The 15196-nt window shown below is 36.2% G+C and overlaps 4 protein-coding genes across 4 annotated transcripts; all 4 read left to right on the top strand.

Annotated features, from left to right (window-relative positions):
• Positions 1-1220: 1220 nt before the first annotated feature.
• On the top strand, positions 1221-2836 carry LOC149216665 (uncharacterized). Its single transcript, XM_089390035.1, has 3 exons — positions 1221-1453; positions 1585-2315; positions 2564-2836. Exons 2-3 carry the CDS (start codon positions 2088-2090, stop codon positions 2834-2836), a joined length of 501 nt encoding a protein of 166 aa, XP_089246161.1. The 5' UTR covers positions 1221-1453; positions 1585-2087.
• Positions 2837-3831: 995 nt separating this feature from the next.
• Positions 3832-4836, top strand: LOC149216664 (alcohol dehydrogenase class-P-like). The gene is made up of 2 exons (XM_089392818.1): positions 3832-4198; positions 4394-4836. The coding sequence occupies exons 1-2, from the start codon at positions 4004-4006 to the stop codon at positions 4520-4522; spliced, it is 324 nt and encodes a 107-aa protein (XP_089248944.1). The 5' UTR covers positions 3832-4003; the 3' UTR covers positions 4523-4836.
• LOC149216663 (alcohol dehydrogenase-like) lies at positions 4584-5606 on the top strand. Its single transcript, XM_089392819.1, has 4 exons — positions 4584-4641; positions 4833-4928; positions 5075-5236; positions 5423-5606. The coding sequence occupies exons 2-4, from the start codon at positions 4899-4901 to the stop codon at positions 5540-5542; spliced, it is 312 nt and encodes a 103-aa protein (XP_089248945.1). The 5' UTR covers positions 4584-4641; positions 4833-4898; the 3' UTR covers positions 5543-5606.
• Positions 5607-10470: 4864 nt separating this feature from the next.
• LOC149216662 (disease resistance protein Roq1-like) lies at positions 10471-14304 on the top strand. Its single transcript, XM_089391253.1, has 4 exons — positions 10471-11585; positions 11713-12814; positions 12932-13240; positions 13323-14304. The coding sequence occupies exons 1-4, from the start codon at positions 10771-10773 to the stop codon at positions 13692-13694; spliced, it is 2598 nt and encodes an 865-aa protein (XP_089247379.1). The 5' UTR covers positions 10471-10770; the 3' UTR covers positions 13695-14304.
• Positions 14305-15196: the final 892 nt, after the last annotated feature.

Raw genomic sequence — 15196 nt, 5'->3', positions numbered from 1 at the left:
AAAGGGAGATGGAAAAATCGAGTGCTTTGGGAAAACTTTTAGATGAAAGCCCATGATAATCTAAAAGACGCAAGGGACGCAGGGGCTACTCCCTTTCTTTAATAACACTCGATTCCTAGTCCCAATTCTAATGAAGTAAAAATGCTTTGGTTAGTAAAAAAGATGTGTGGATTATGAGCCACTTACTCCTTTACTAATTAAGCTATGTGACTTGTGAAAAATAGCAAAACAAATTGAAAAAGATGTCACTTCATTTCTCTTAACAGACTAGCTACAAGCTTTCATTCACCAATATATAGTCTTCAATTAAATAAACAAAATTATATCTAATCTTTCATATTTTCGCAAATGTGTATTATATATTGAATGTATCTAGATAAATATGAGTAGATATGCAACTTTGAAACCAAAATCATAACAAATTCACATGCAAAATTAAATTAAATTAAATTCAATTGAAAAAGCATGCAACCCAATATGGTAGAGATCTAATGTCATGCTCAACTCTGTCAAAATAAAATAAAATAATAAAACATAAAATTAATAATTATAATTTAATTAATTATGAATAATAATTAAATCAGCCTAAATCCATTTCAACTATGGATCTACCAAGCGCCTATTATGCAACTTTGAAACCAAAATCATAACAAATTCACATGCAAAATCAAATGAAATTAAATTAAATTGAAAAACATGCAGCAGTCATCCTCAAATCTGTCAAAATAAAATAAAATAATAAAACATAAAATTAATAAGTATAATTTAATTATGAATAATAATTAAATCATCCTAAACCCATTTCAGCTATGGATCTACCAAATGCCTATTATGCAACCTTGAAACCAAAAACATAACAAATGCACATGCAAAATCAAATGAAATAAAATTAAATTAAATTGAAAAAACATGCAACCCAATATGACAGATCGGGATGTGCACCCCTTTTAACCTATTATTAGGCCGATAGGCCTTCCTTTGAAAGAGACTTTCGTCGTCTCTTTGTTCCTCATGCTGACACCTGGCGGAATGGGCAATTTGCTTCGTATTTGTTCAGGCTTGATTATCACGCTGACACCTGGCGGAGTGGTTTCTGCAGCCGATTTTACAGTCAGTTGTTACCCATTTTACGCCGGAGTTCCAGTACACCACTTGGGTGCAGCACAATCCCAAGTCCAGGTGCATACACCTGTCTGCACAAACTCACTCCTCCCTCTGCATTCGATAGGGTTTAGAGGTCTGTTCTCTGAGGTTCGTTGCCGCAGCTCCTCTTTTCTTCCTCTCTTGATTTTCTTGTTTGCCGACATCGACATTTCTTGTTATTCTTCAGCAGAGATGGCCTTCTCGTCTGTCTCCGTGACGGTGCTGATGCTCTCTGTCGCCTTCCTGTTGATTAATCTCTTCGCACCTTCCGCCAATGCAGAGGCTCCCGCTCCTGCTCCCTCGTCCGACGGTAAGATCTCGGTCTTTTATTCTTTTTTTTTTCTGCTTTTTCCGACATTAAAGTTCTGTTCGGTTCGGTTCATTAGGGGATTCGTCACGGGATTTATAACAGGATTGAAGGAATGTATCTTGATGTTGCAGGCACCGCCATCGACCAAGGGATAGCATAAGTGCTCATGTTCCTGGCGCTGGCTTTGACCTACCTCATCCATCCCCTAGACGCCTTCCCTTACAATCTTTTCTAAGCTGTTGGAGATCCGTTATCCGTTTCTTGACAGAGACTATCAGTTTCTTGACAGAGACGAAAGAAAGGGCCTGGATTTGTATAATAGATGGAATTTGAGCATCGGATTTACGTTAGATGACGATGTCGTGCCTGGCAGATCCGAAGGGTTTATTTTTGGCTGCTATTTGATTTTTCTATTACTATTTGTTTTAGGTATTTGGCAATCTTTCTGATTTTTGACAGACACTCTGTAATCTTCACAATTTTTTGGCTCTGTGAATGCTATACTAAGTCTTTCGGACTGCTTTTGCTCCATTCTTGTTTAATATGATTGGGTGATTTTACTAATCCGCTAAATGTGGCGGTTATTTACGGGGTGTTGCTTCATGAGTTTTCCTATGCGGTATCTCAACTTAAAATGCAGCTTGGCACTAATTTGATCAAATTGTCAATGTTTTTGTGGCAAGAGGAAGCAAACAATTTATCGGCAGAGAGGTTTCTTGGGATAGTGGGGAGTTTCGAAACTTTGAAGGAATTTGACATTGGACTTTGGCCATCGCTTGAAAAGATGTTGGTTCCTTTCTACAAGCTACTCGAGAGACTTCCCAATCTCGAGCGTTTGGAGGTTCGTTGCATGTCTATTCGGGTAAGGAATTCATTTTTATGCTAATTTCTTCTTACTCTTATTCTCATTATGCATGTATAATGTTAAAGCCTTGCTTCCCATGGTATGATGACAATATGGAGTCCAAAGCTGTGTTGTGTATTTATGTGCATCGTGGGCAAACTGACCCGCTCTTTATTTATGTGCATCGTTGGTGTGCATCAGCAAAGGCTAGGGCTAAAATCTCATATAGGGCAGAGTTGACTGATATGCTTTCTAATTTAATGCAGGAGCTAGCCAGAGATCCAGTACCAGCACGCTTAAGCATTCCGTTGATTAATCTTCAATTCTTAGGGGTAGATTTAGTTCAATTAGATGATAGGGAAATCGCCGTGGTAGGTTTCTTTCTTCAGAGCACTCCTGCTCTTAAAATTATGGACTTCAGCTTACCAGAGGAATATGCGAAGACACAGTATATAAAGTATTTGGAAAGGATATCGGAATTGGGGAGAGCTTCCACGCAGACAAGGATACACAAAGAGTGGTACCATAGGAGCCGCTGAAAGATACTCACTTCAGTAACCGTTGATTAAACATATAATAATGGAAGATACATATTCATATATTTTATTTTACAGTGTTCAAATGTATTTCAGAGGAATTTCCTTCTCGAGGTTTACTGTTTGAACAATTGATGGTATTCACTGTGTAGGCTTTCGTAAATCACAGTATTATATATCGAATGGACATGATTTTCAGACATCGATAACAATTGTATCAGCGTGAATATAATTGTAATTTAGGCGTTCAAAGCTTTGACTAAGAAGAATTTGTTAAACACAATGGGCATTAATACTAAAAAAAATTTTCTATTATTCTTCATCCTACAGTATTAGATGAGAAACCCAACTTGTGTTAGACTGAGGTGCCATAAATGGACAAGTTCCTCATTCTCATGTTATCCATGATGATGAACCAGCCCATAGATGGATAAATTTTACATTATCTTGGAGTTTCAAGTTACCAGCTGCTTGTGTGCAGTGTCTCAAGTATTGTAATTTCTTTTATTACACTAAAATATGGAATGTATTGTAATTTCTTTTATTACACTAAAATATGGACTGCTTTTGCTCCATTCTTGTTTAATATGATTGGGTGATTTTACTAATCCGCTAAATGTGGCGGTTATTTCATTTCCTTTTTCTTTTTCTCACTAAACTGGATCTGCTATGCTGAAGTGCACTTCTGTAATCTAATGTTTAATTGTTAGCGAAAGAGATTAGTAAGCTTAACACTGTGGTTCTGCAAAATTAACTGTAAATCAATTGAACTGGAGGGTTAGTAAAGGGTTATTGTTGCATCAGATACACTAACTAAACTGTGAGTTAAATGCATTAAGTTTTAAAGGTTTCAACTTACTTTCAAGTGTTTTCTAAATTAAATATTGATTATTTTAAACTTGTCTAACCTCCCTGGAATGTTACCATGCTCATCTCTAAACGCCCCCTGCCCCGCAAGGCCTATATTGCCCTTGGATCTCCTATCAAAACATAATTTACTCAATGCAGAGCGACTCCAAGTCTGGATGCAGCCTGCCATTTATGCAAAAACTACTTTCCTGAATTGTAGAAGATTTTATAAGTAATTTTGAGATGATAATATATTAAGTTTGACTGAAGAAATGAAATAATTGACCTCGTTGACAATGTATAGTGTTTTACAAAGTGGGCATGTCAATTGCGAGGACTTTTGCTCGCTGTACTGTTAATAATTATAAAATCATTCATAATGGTTTCTTTGACTGGAATTGTTGTGTAAAATTCTTCTCTGTTGTGGAATCAGGGATGGGTGCTACTTTGAACGCAGGCAAACCCAAGAAGGGTTCGATAGTAGCAGTATTTGGCCTGGGGGCTGTTGGGCTTGCTGTAAGTACTAATAACAAGTGCCCTCTTTATGTTCCACTGTATGCATATTAGTATATGTTGCAGTTTTAAAGTCCTCAAACCTTTTTCTAGGGACTATTCTGTTCACTTCCCCTACCTGCATTTTCATTGGGACCAATATGATGAGGGTAGAGTTTAATTATATGTTAGCCTTCTGACCTGAGTTTAACTACGCAGGCTTGTGAAGGTGCAAGAATTGCAGGAGCTGCTCGAATAATTGGAATCGATTTCAATAATGAGAGATATGAACGAAATAATTGTATATTTCCCACTTCCATTATTGGAAAATCTGTGTACATATGTTGATATGTTGACTTGTAGAATTGCCTTTTTAACCCTTTCTTGTAATCTTTCCTTTCTCAGCAAAACAATTTGGAGTAACGAAATTTATAAACCCTAAAGAGTACGAAAAACCTATTCAGCAGGTACGTTGAGCTGCCCAAAATGATCATCAAACTCTCTCCCAGATCAGAGTATTGGTTGCTTTTGACTAGTGTGGTACTTTAGTACTTAGGTGGGGGAGATTTTAAGTTTTCGCATGGAGTGCACTCATTCACCATCCATTCAAAGCAGTGTAGACTCTTAATTTCCAAACACTTATAAAAAATGTTTACAGGTAATTGCGGAAAACACTGATGGAGGGGTGGACTGCAGCATCGAATGCACAGGGAGTATTGAGGCCATGGTTCAAGCTTTGGAATGCTGCCATGATGTACTAGCTCTTGGTTTCCTTTGGTTTAAGATACATCAATCATTTCAATTCTAAGCTGTAGCTTTAAAGTTTAAACTGATTGCTTCGATTTAATTAAGAAAATGCAGGCAATGCATATGTTTGATATCAGAGTTCTGTTTTTGCAGGGTTGGGGTGTAGCCGTTTTAACAGGGGTCCCTCGTTCAGACGCAGTCTTTAAAACGAATACTGTAAACTTTCTGAGCGAGAAAACGTTGAAAGGAACCTTCTTTGGAAATTATAAGCCTCGTATTGATTTGCCAGGCCTTGTAGAGATGTATTTGAATGGGGTAAGACTTCATAACATAGTTGTAACAGCTTATTCAAACCATAATTGTAGATAATACTATGTGGTCATATTTCCCAGTTGTTTTTTTTTTGTCCGTACCATGATAGGAGCAATCTATGCTTATCATATCTAATTAGAGTTATAATTACGGTTTTAATCTTTCCTTCCTTGATTGTTAAATTTGCAGGAGCTTGAACTGGATAAATTTGTTACAGACAAGGTTTCTTTTGCTGACATCAACAAGGCATTTGATCACATGCTTAAAGGAGAGGGTCTGAGAACTGTAATTAAAGTCATCCAGGATTAGTGACAAATATGAACACAGTTGGAATATCTCCAATGTTATGAAGGCATGCTGAACTATTTCAAACTATTATGTGATTAATGTCGTGGCTTTTATGTGTAACTATGGTATGCAATTAAAGTCCTGGAAAGCATGTAAACAGTTATAATAATTTTAGGGTAAGTTTGATGTTTGACACTGCTTCCAAAACAACCATCCAAAAGGTCATTACTATAATAGCTTGATTAGAAATAGATTGAATGAGAAGGTCTAGATGGGGTATTCAATCATCTCCATCCATTTGTTCTGCATCCTCAGTGCTTACTTGAACAATATATCAGCCTTCATATTTATCCCTTGCAGACATGCTGAAAAGATAATGACATGGAATTTTTCCTTGCTTCTCTGATTCCGTCCAATGATGGGCCAGCTGCAAATTTTCCTGATTGAAATTTCCATTTGACCTCTCTGCAATGTGTTTGGAATCTCTTATCACCTGTAGACAATTTAAACCTTTCTCTATTGCTATTTTCAGAATCTACCAAAAAGCATAAAGTTCTGCTCTGTTGTTTGATCCATCTCCTACAGCTCTGCTTTGAAACTGATCTCGTAATTGTCTCTTAAAGTAATGCCTCATGATCCACAATAGCTGGGATTACCTTGACAAGCCTCGTTGAAATAACTCCACACTATTGTTATATATATATATATCGGGGGATCTTAGTATTATTTGTTTCTTTTCCTTTAAAGGTGGCTGTGTCCCTTAATATGCATATCTATTCTTGTGTCAAACTTGATTAGGAATAACATCTTTGTTTTGAATTCTTTTCATTTCTTGCTAGCCAAATAGCTTAAGTCACTGTACAAGGACAGTCTGATGCCCACATGTAGTTAATACAGAATGTATTTTGAAAACTAGGATTTAGCTTTGTAGTGCTTGAATCATCATTTCATGTTGATTTTCATTTGTTAGTAGCCAGATCATTTCTCTTACAATATGATTGTAATATCTTTTGTTTCTCTTACAATATGATTGTAATATCTTTTGTTTCTCTTCTGTGGGAAATTTTGTACAGGAGTTCAAACAATGTATATAAATAGAAAGATGCAGAAAATGACAGTCAAATTTTGTACTCAGAATTATGACAAGAAAGCCCCTACTGGGTTTGTGAGGAAAGAGAGCTTCAACACCAGTTCTGTCTCCAACCGCCAAGATGATCAGTACGCTACTAACATGTTTAGTGAAGAATTTTTGCTATTCTCTTGTAATCTATAGGCCCCCAAAGCTCCTCATAGATGAGAATATTTGCAGGATGTTAATATTGTTGTAAGTTTGTAGTAGTTGTGGAATGACTTACTTTTGTGCTGCTTCTCATCTTCAACAACAAGAGTTTCTGTGGTGAATAAGCAGAATCCATGTCCTGCCTTGTGAAGCAGCTCTCCACTGTGATAGCGTTCTTTGTAATGTCTCTGATAAATCCTTTAGACTTCTATTTCATTCTGTAATATGATGGGATTCACTCTACAAGATTAGGGGATTCACTCTACAGAGTCCATGTCATACCTTCTGAATCAGCTCTCCACTTATGTTAATTTTCTCTGTAATGACCCTAATAAATCCTATATAATGAGATTTCATTTTGTAATATGATGGGATTTCACTCTACAAGATTGGTTTCAGTTTTACTTGTATTGTGGTATATGAAATTTCTCAGTTTTACTTGTAATAGGATGGGATTTCATTCTATAATATCATGGGATTTCCCTCTGCAATATTTGCTACTAAATTTTACAATTCCAAATTAATAATCCTATCGGCCTCTCTTTGTACCTTTTGGGACAATTGCTAGTTATTATACAAATAAAAAATAAATAAAATAATATATATACTTTATATTATAGATCATTCTTTATAATTAATATATATTTTATAATTAATATGTATATTTATTTATTTATAATACATGCCTAACAATAATTTTATCATAATCACCTAAATTCTAATTCAACAATGACAATTTTTATACACAAATTTGATTATTAACAAATAATTTCCTTACATTATATCTATAAATCCTCCCAACAAGATAGGTTTCACTATCTAAATTTTTAAAAGTAATAAAAAATAAACACATTTTGAAATATAATATTAATATATTAATTTAATTTTTAATTATTATTAGTTTTTCAAATCCCTGGATTCTCATCCTATGAAACAACCCCAAAGAAAGAACATAATTCATTTTATACTACTTAAGCTCCTTATAAATACAACTTAAGCTCCTTATAAATACAAAAAATTCCAGATGCCTTTCTAATTTTATTTCTAAATTAATTATTCTTAAATATTAAACATTTCATAATAATAAACAAAAAGTCCCCAGCTAATTTTATTTCAAATTTAATTAACAATAACCATTAAATTTTTCATTTTCCATATTAAAAAAATATAAAATATAAAATCATATATTTATGTAAAATTGAGTTAACCACAACTACTAAACTCTTCATTTTACTTTTCATTTTCCATATTAAAAAAATATAAAATATAAAATCATATATTTATGTCAAATTGAGTTAACCACAATGACTAAACTCTTCATTTTATATATGTAAATATTTTATAAACTTTCAACGTTGAATTATCTTTCCTATAAAAAAAATAATAGTAAATAAATAAATCCCTGAAAATAAAATCACACCGCTGCAAAGATTTGTGTTCTTATCGGGAACAAAATATTTCAAAATAAATATGGATGGATGTCACGGTCTTGATAGAAGGGCCACAAATTTTTCAACATTCAGGTGCTCTGTTCATGGTACTATTCTTTGCCAATAGAAATCCCCAATTCTTTTTACCTTTTCGCTGGGCTCATGAATAGGTTGGGCTGGCAATTAGGTGGAATTTATCACAATTTTTTTTTGGTAAAAAACCATTCTAATATTTGCTTGGAGTAAAAATAAAAACCAATTAACTCAATCACTGTAAAAATTATTTACCTAAATTATATTTGACATTTAGCCTCCATGTTCGGTGTAAATTAAATCTAAGAAGTGCAGATTTCTTGGATTTATTTGTTTACTAAAATTGTTGTTGGTTTAATCAGTAATTTTTTAAGTTATTGAAGTCCATAATGCCTGAGCTTTGTCAACATTCAGGACTGGTACTGTGTTCATGGTATGACTCTTTTAACTCGAGTTAAGCTTTGTGAGATAGGATCTACATCTAAGTTCATCTTTCGGGGCTGTTGCTGCACCACTACAATGAGAAGCTGATTAATGCAACCAGTGAGCAGCACCACTACAATGAGAAACTGATTAATGCAACCAGTGATAAGTTGGATACATTTCAATACCCTGCAACCCGGGCGGGAGTTCCCTCTTTACTATTAGTGTAGATGTTTGTAAATAATTCCACCAATGAAACTAACTACAACTAGCCCGAGCAGATTTGATCAAGCAAATTTTGAAACAAACATCGTAGGATCCAAACATCCCAACATTCCAAGCGGATTGTTAGCGAAAATTTACAGGTGTTGCAGGTCCTGGTCTGTTGCAATTTAGGAAATGAAGCTTGCTTCCGAGTTGTGGTGTGTTGCATTTTGTCGAGGAAATGAAGCTTGCTATTTGGTTGTCTAAGGTTGTTGATGGCGGAAAAAGAGGTTGCAGGGCGCTGACTTGTTGTATCTTTATTTCATATTCGCCAGATTGCATTCAATGAGAACAACTGAAAAAAAAAAATGGTGATAATCTTATGTTATTCATAAATATAAATGAATGAATTTCATAAACATTACAACATTCCTATATAGTATAAATAAATAAAATGTATAGAAAAATACAACTTTTCCTTATAATTACAACATTCCTATATATATATATAAAAAAACACAACTTTTCCTTATAATTGACAAAAATTTGTTGCAATGTTATAATCGTTTACTAATGCAAATACAAAGTTCATTGTCTATAGCTAATAATTTTTTGGTAAATAAAAAAAATTTAATATTAATTTTTTATTTTATTTTTTAACTCTATCCATTTTGTAATCCCCTTTTTAAGCTCTCAAATCTACCTTTATTTTAAACTTTGTATCTGAATTTATATTCTTAATTATAAATTATGCTCACCCAAGATTTTATTTATACCCATTCACTTTAAAAAAAAAAATCACTATAGCCATTTTCTTCATCTCCTTTTTAAACTCTTATATGCTCAAATGCATTTTTGTTTTTAACTTTGTATCTAAAGTTATATTTTTAATTATAAATTTTGCTCACCCACTTTCTTAATCTCTTTTTTAAACTCTTATATGCTCAAACGCATTTTTGTTTTTAACTGTGTATCTAAAATTATATTCTTAACTATACATTTTACTCACCCACTATTTTATTTATACCCAATTACTTTAAAAATTATAAAGTTAGGCATTTTACCTAAAACCCGAATTTTACTGTGTAAGGCTCCATTAAAAAATTTAAATAACATATGGCATGGATATATTGGAAACCATATGTAATATCTAATCCAGTGGACGTTCAGTTCATTTCATTTCTAACTCCAACCATTATCCCCTATAGTGGCGTCACATCACAGCACTGTCAAAACGCGGAGTGCCCCACCAACGGTGCTTATTAAAAAAATCAAACAGACCACATCAAGCACGATTCACAACGCGCTTTTGTGCCATTTGGCTTCTGTCACCGCTAAACGGGTATATGCTAAGGCGAAGAGCATTCCATTTTATGAAAGAAACTAGATTATTCATTTAACTGAGCATTTACAGCTTGATGTAAGACCCGTACAGTTTAACTCATTTGGACAGTCGTGTGGTTGGGTGTCATGGTCAGCTCTCTCGGGACCACATTATTTTTAACTCATAATGTGGCAACCTCAGTTAGGAAGGGTCAAGCTGATACATAGTCTTGACATTCTAACATCATGCTTTAAGCTGTGGGTAGGCCATTTTATCGCGATGATTCCCTGCGCATAAATCCTATTCTGTTTTCTACTGCAGAATCTTATTCTGATTTTTTTCCATCCAAATTCCAATCCTGACTGCAGATGCTCCAGGGGTTCTTCCGCCGCCTGTTCTGCGTCTACGACTTAGTACCACGATCTTGGCTTTGCCCTGAAGAAAGATTTGTCCACCCATCTCTACCCTAATTCTGCCTGCAAACATACCCTAATTCTGCCTGCAAACATAATCTTCTTATTGTTATTCTTATCCTTCCTTTCTTTAGGTTCATCCAATGGGAAACCTAACGACTTGCCTAAAAAATTGCCTGCCATTCGTCCCTTTTCTCGATGCTTCTGCTGCTTCTTCTTCTCCTTCCTCCACGCTCCCTGCTCACAGTGCTCCCGCCTCTTCCTCCGCGCTCTGTTCTCCTTCATTCATCCCTATTCACGATGCTTGTGCCGCTTCTTCTTCTTCCTCCACGCTCTGTTCTCCTTCATTCATCCCTCTTCACGATGCTTCTGCTTCTTCCTTAACGGCCCTCCTCCACGATGCTTCTACTTCTTCCTTCTCCGTCACGGTCCCTCTTCACAATGTCTCTGCTTCTTCGTCGTCCTCCTCCTCTCCCTCTCCCTCGACTTCTTATTATTGTCAGAGCTACGATGTGTTCATCAACCATCGTGGCTCTGATGTCAAAAAAACCTTCGCCACACGTCTCTACCGCAGTCTTCATTCCTATGGATTGCAAGCCTTTCTTGACAAGCCGGAGATGCAGGTTGGACATGAGATTCTTTCCCAGATAAAAGCCGCTATAAAAGTCGCTTCGGTTCATATCGCTATCTTTTCTCCAAATTATGCGGAATCATATTGGTGCCTCGAAGAGCTTGTGCTCATGAAAAACTCAGGGGCTAAAATTATTCCAGTGTTTTATAACGTCAAGCCTTCTGAGCTCAGGTGGACGGGCAAAGATGCAAAAGATGGAACGTATGCAAAATGCCTGCGCAATCATGAAGAGAAACAGCGATACGACTGCCAGATAATTCAGAAGTGGAGAGACGCTCTTTCTCATGCTGCCAGTTTAAGCGGCTTGGAGTTGGAGGAGTTTAATGGGTGAGTATCTCCTACTATCAGCTCAAACTCTACTGCTAATTTCTTGGATTGGTTGATACGTAAATGACTGCAACTAATTAGGTAGGCTTTTTAAACTAATGATCTTACTCTCCTAATTAATATTCAGCGACGAAGAGGAGCTCTTGGATAAAGTGGTGCAAAGTGTGCTGAAAATAATTCCAAAACCACCGTTGGATGTGGCCAAATATCCAACTGGTTTGGAAACAAAAATACAAGATCTTGAAGGGATAGTGTCATGGAAGGAGGAGAATGAGAGCCCCGAGGTCAAGGTTGTAGCGATTTTTGGTCTAGGGGGGCTGGGGAAAACTACCCTGGCCACAGAATTCTTCAACAGGAATATATCAGTTTACAATCGATCCTCTTTTTTATTTGATGTGAGGGAACATTCAGCGAGAGGAAAGCTCAATTTTTTGCAGAGTAAGCTCATTAAAGACTTGACATTCAAAGATGTCAATATTGCTAGCTGCGCAGAAGGTAAAGGTCTACTTGAAAGGACTCTGTCATATTGTCATGCCCTCATCGTATTAGATGATGTAGGTGAGGTGGATCAACTGGATGCCTTTTTGCCAATTCTAAGGCGTGTCCTTGACCCTAAGAGTTTGATTTTAGTGACGTCTCGTAACTGGCGTGCTCTTACAAATGCAAGAATCTCAGAAACTTCCATTTATAGGCTCAGCCCCCTTAATAGTTCAGACTCCAAAGAGCTTTTCTGCAATCATGCCTTTTTCGAGGCACATCCGCCTGAAGGATTTGAAAAACTTGTAAATGGGTTTGTCGCTGCAAGCTGTGGCTTGCCCTTGTCATTGAAAGTATTTGGGGCTCTGGTCTGTGGACAAGACAAACCATACTGGGAAGAGCAATTGGGTGGACTTCACGAACTACCTGAGGAGATAGCATTGAGCCTTAAAATAAGTTATGACTCTCTCAATCGCGAGGAGCAACAAATATTTTTAGATATTGCATGTTTTTCCATGGGAGAAGACAGGGATAAATGGATAAGAATATGGGGTGGATCAGGCTGGAAAGGGCTGGTAGGATTTCGAAATCTACAGAATAAGTGTCTCGTGGAAGTTGGCAGTGAAAATCAGATAAGGATGCATGATCACCTCCGCGATTTAGGAAAAAGTATTGCTCAAGAATCGAACCCGCGTCGTCTTTGGGGTGCGACGACGCAGAACATTAATGATCTTTTGGAACAATCATATCCTGTAAGTGCTTCAGTCATACTAACATTTCTATTTGTGTCAAAACATTCAGGGTTTTTGTTCAAAGAAATCCGTGGCATCCTATATTATAATTCTTCATTGTTTTTAATTAACAAACAGGTACCACCACAAGTGCGTGGAATTAGAATGGCTCCTCGGTCAACCCTTACAGATACTTGCAACGATCCACTGTTCAGCTCAGAAAGACGTTCCAGTGATAGGTTGTTGGGGATCAATAAATTACAACTTCTTGAAGCTGAAGGCGATTTTGTAGAAAGCATATTGACGTGGTTGCGGTGTCCAAACCTTATATGGCTCAGCTGGAACAAGTGTCCTTTTTCTTCCCTGCCTCCCTCGCTTCCAGTGGGCGATTTAAGAGTTTTAGAAGTGAACGGAAGCGAATTGAAAGAATTGTGGCAACCACAATCGGTAAGATGTAGAGGCAGCAATTTAAAGATGGGAATCTTTGTATATTTTTATCTTTCTTATGATCGAAACGTGGACATTGCAGGTACCTATGCAGCTGCGGGAATTAAATGTTAGTGCTCCACTTTTAAAGTTTCCAAATTCATTACGGCAGCTGAAGCAGTTGGAAAAGCTTGTTGCAGAGGAGACGAATCTAGGGACTTTACCAAAAGAATTTTGTTATCTAGCCTGCTTGAAATATCTGAAGCTGAAAGACTACAAAATGCAGATTCTCCCAAATTCCGCTGGGAAGGTCACAAATCTACAAATCGGCCAGGGCAGAGGTTTGCAAAATCTTCCAGATTCCATGGGAAATTTAACAAATCTCCAACACTCCGATCTCCGGCAGTGCAAAACTTTGGAGATGCTTCTAACTTCTGCAGCTTGGAGACGTTCCCAAATTCCTTCGGGAAATTAAAAATCTCCAACGCATCGCCGAGCAAAAGTTTGAAAAGGCCTAGGAATATGACAAATCTTTAAAGCATCAAACCTGTCTTACCCATTTGGAGATCTCCCCTACTTCCCAGAGGAATATAATATTTCTCAACAAATGGCATAATAAGAAATTGGGCCAAAGTCTCAACACATCCCTTGCTCGTTCAACAATTTGAAGATGCTTCCAAGTTCCTTTGGGAATTGAACATTTGTACAGAGCATCAATCAGTCTCTTTGCTATTGATCTTCCTAATTCCTTTGGAATCCACCTAGTCTTTTTGCTTCTGATATCTTCCGAATTCCTTTGGAATCCACTACAGTTTAAACATTGAAGGGCTGCTGCAGTTTGATACCTGGGGAACGTTTCATTGAAGGTGTTTTGCAGAAATTTTTTAAATTAATTTTGACACAGCTTGGAGGTTGTGATAAAATAATAGTCATAGTCATAGTGGCAACCAGTGGTCGCTGCGAAATGCAGAAATGGCTTTTTTTCATCCTGCTCGAGAGTACACATTGATTATCTTTATATGTTCTTAATAAAGTACTTGATTTTTAAATAAGTGCCATTCTACAGCAGAGGAGGCAGAGACAGCTGAAACACATTCATTGCAGATTTTGAATATTATGAAAATCTGGATTTGAGTCTAGCTCTCTTGTAGATTTGAGAATATTTTGAAAATTTAATTCGCGGTAGTGAATCGAAACAGTGGACTTAGCTTTTGTTAATAAAATTTTCTGAAATCTGGAATTTATGAAATCTGCAGTTTATGCAATTTAGGTAGAAATTAATAATAATATCAATACTGTATTCTTCAAAAAGGTTCATAAAATAAATATAAAAAAAAATTGTTCCCATGTTATTTAGGGTTGTTTCTTTATTCTCCATCTATGCAATTTGAAGTTATTAAGATCAAATTTCTCACCATGTGTAAAAAAGACGTGTCAAGAGTACATTTTCATTTTAACATTTGCTATATCCTTTTGAGTTGTATTGGTAGCCTATGTTTTTAAATTATAATCCAAGATTGATGCAAATATTTAAAATTCTAAATCAAAGTAAATTTCCGACTTGAACTTAGGGTGGACAGATGTTAACTTTTAGGTGGATGGCTGTGATTTATTTCAAGGTTTTTTCATAGCTTTCCAATGGATGTTTGTGATTCGTTTAACGGCAATAAAGGAAATGGTATTTGGATCCAGAGGTATAACTAAATTTGCTTATAGACTGGTTGGCAAGTGAAGCCTAGTTGGAGATACTAGGCTTGGATGCTTCGAAGGACAGAACTACTGAAACAAAAAACAACTTCCTGAAGATAAAGTTTCAGTACATTTACAGGGAATTTAACAAAACAGCTGACGGGTTATCAAAAAGCGCCTTGCCTTTGAACCTTGGCACTATCCTCCTGGAAGAGCCCTTGAACCATGGCACTATCCTCCTGGAAGAGTTTGTTGGTGGCTAAGTCTAAGCTACTCACCTCTTTCCTT

The sequence above is a fragment of the Pinus tabuliformis genome, chromosome 1_1 (genome assembly GCF_031772625.1).
Source record: "Pinus tabuliformis cultivar Carrire ecotype Pingquan chromosome 1_1, CPIR1, whole genome shotgun sequence".
Lineage (NCBI taxonomy): Eukaryota > Viridiplantae > Streptophyta > Pinopsida > Pinales > Pinaceae > Pinus > Pinus tabuliformis.
The sequence above is the reverse complement of the archived record's forward strand: the minus strand, read 5'-3'. Positions and strand labels throughout refer to the sequence as shown.

Excerpts from the sequence above, each read along its gene's own strand:
- LOC149216665 (XM_089390035.1), top strand. The coding sequence starts at position 2,088 with ATGCAGCTTGGCACTAATTTGATCAAATTGTCAATGTTTTTGTGGCAA. Across the intron at positions 2,316-2,563 it reads TTCGTTGCATGTCTATTCGG|GAGCTAGCCAGAGATCCAGT; the intron begins GTAAGGAATTCA and ends AATTTAATGCAG.
- LOC149216663 (XM_089392819.1), top strand. The coding sequence starts at position 4,899 with ATGGTTCAAGCTTTGGAATGCTGCCATGAT. Across the intron at positions 4,929-5,074 it reads CTTTGGAATGCTGCCATGAT|GGTTGGGGTGTAGCCGTTTT; the intron begins GTACTAGCTCTT and ends CTGTTTTTGCAG. Across the intron at positions 5,237-5,422 it reads TAGAGATGTATTTGAATGGG|GAGCTTGAACTGGATAAATT; the intron begins GTAAGACTTCAT and ends TTAAATTTGCAG.
- LOC149216664 (XM_089392818.1), top strand. The coding sequence starts at position 4,004 with ATGTCAATTGCGAGGACTTTTGCTCGCTGTACTGTTAATAATTATAAA. Across the intron at positions 4,199-4,393 it reads TGGGGGCTGTTGGGCTTGCT|GCTTGTGAAGGTGCAAGAAT; the intron begins GTAAGTACTAAT and ends TTAACTACGCAG.
- LOC149216662 (XM_089391253.1), top strand. The coding sequence starts at position 10,771 with ATGGGAAACCTAACGACTTGCCTAAAAAATTGCCTGCCATTCGTCCCT. Across the intron at positions 11,586-11,712 it reads GAGTTGGAGGAGTTTAATGG|CGACGAAGAGGAGCTCTTGG; the intron begins GTGAGTATCTCC and ends ATTAATATTCAG. Across the intron at positions 12,815-12,931 it reads TTTTGGAACAATCATATCCT|GTACCACCACAAGTGCGTGG; the intron begins GTAAGTGCTTCA and ends ATTAACAAACAG.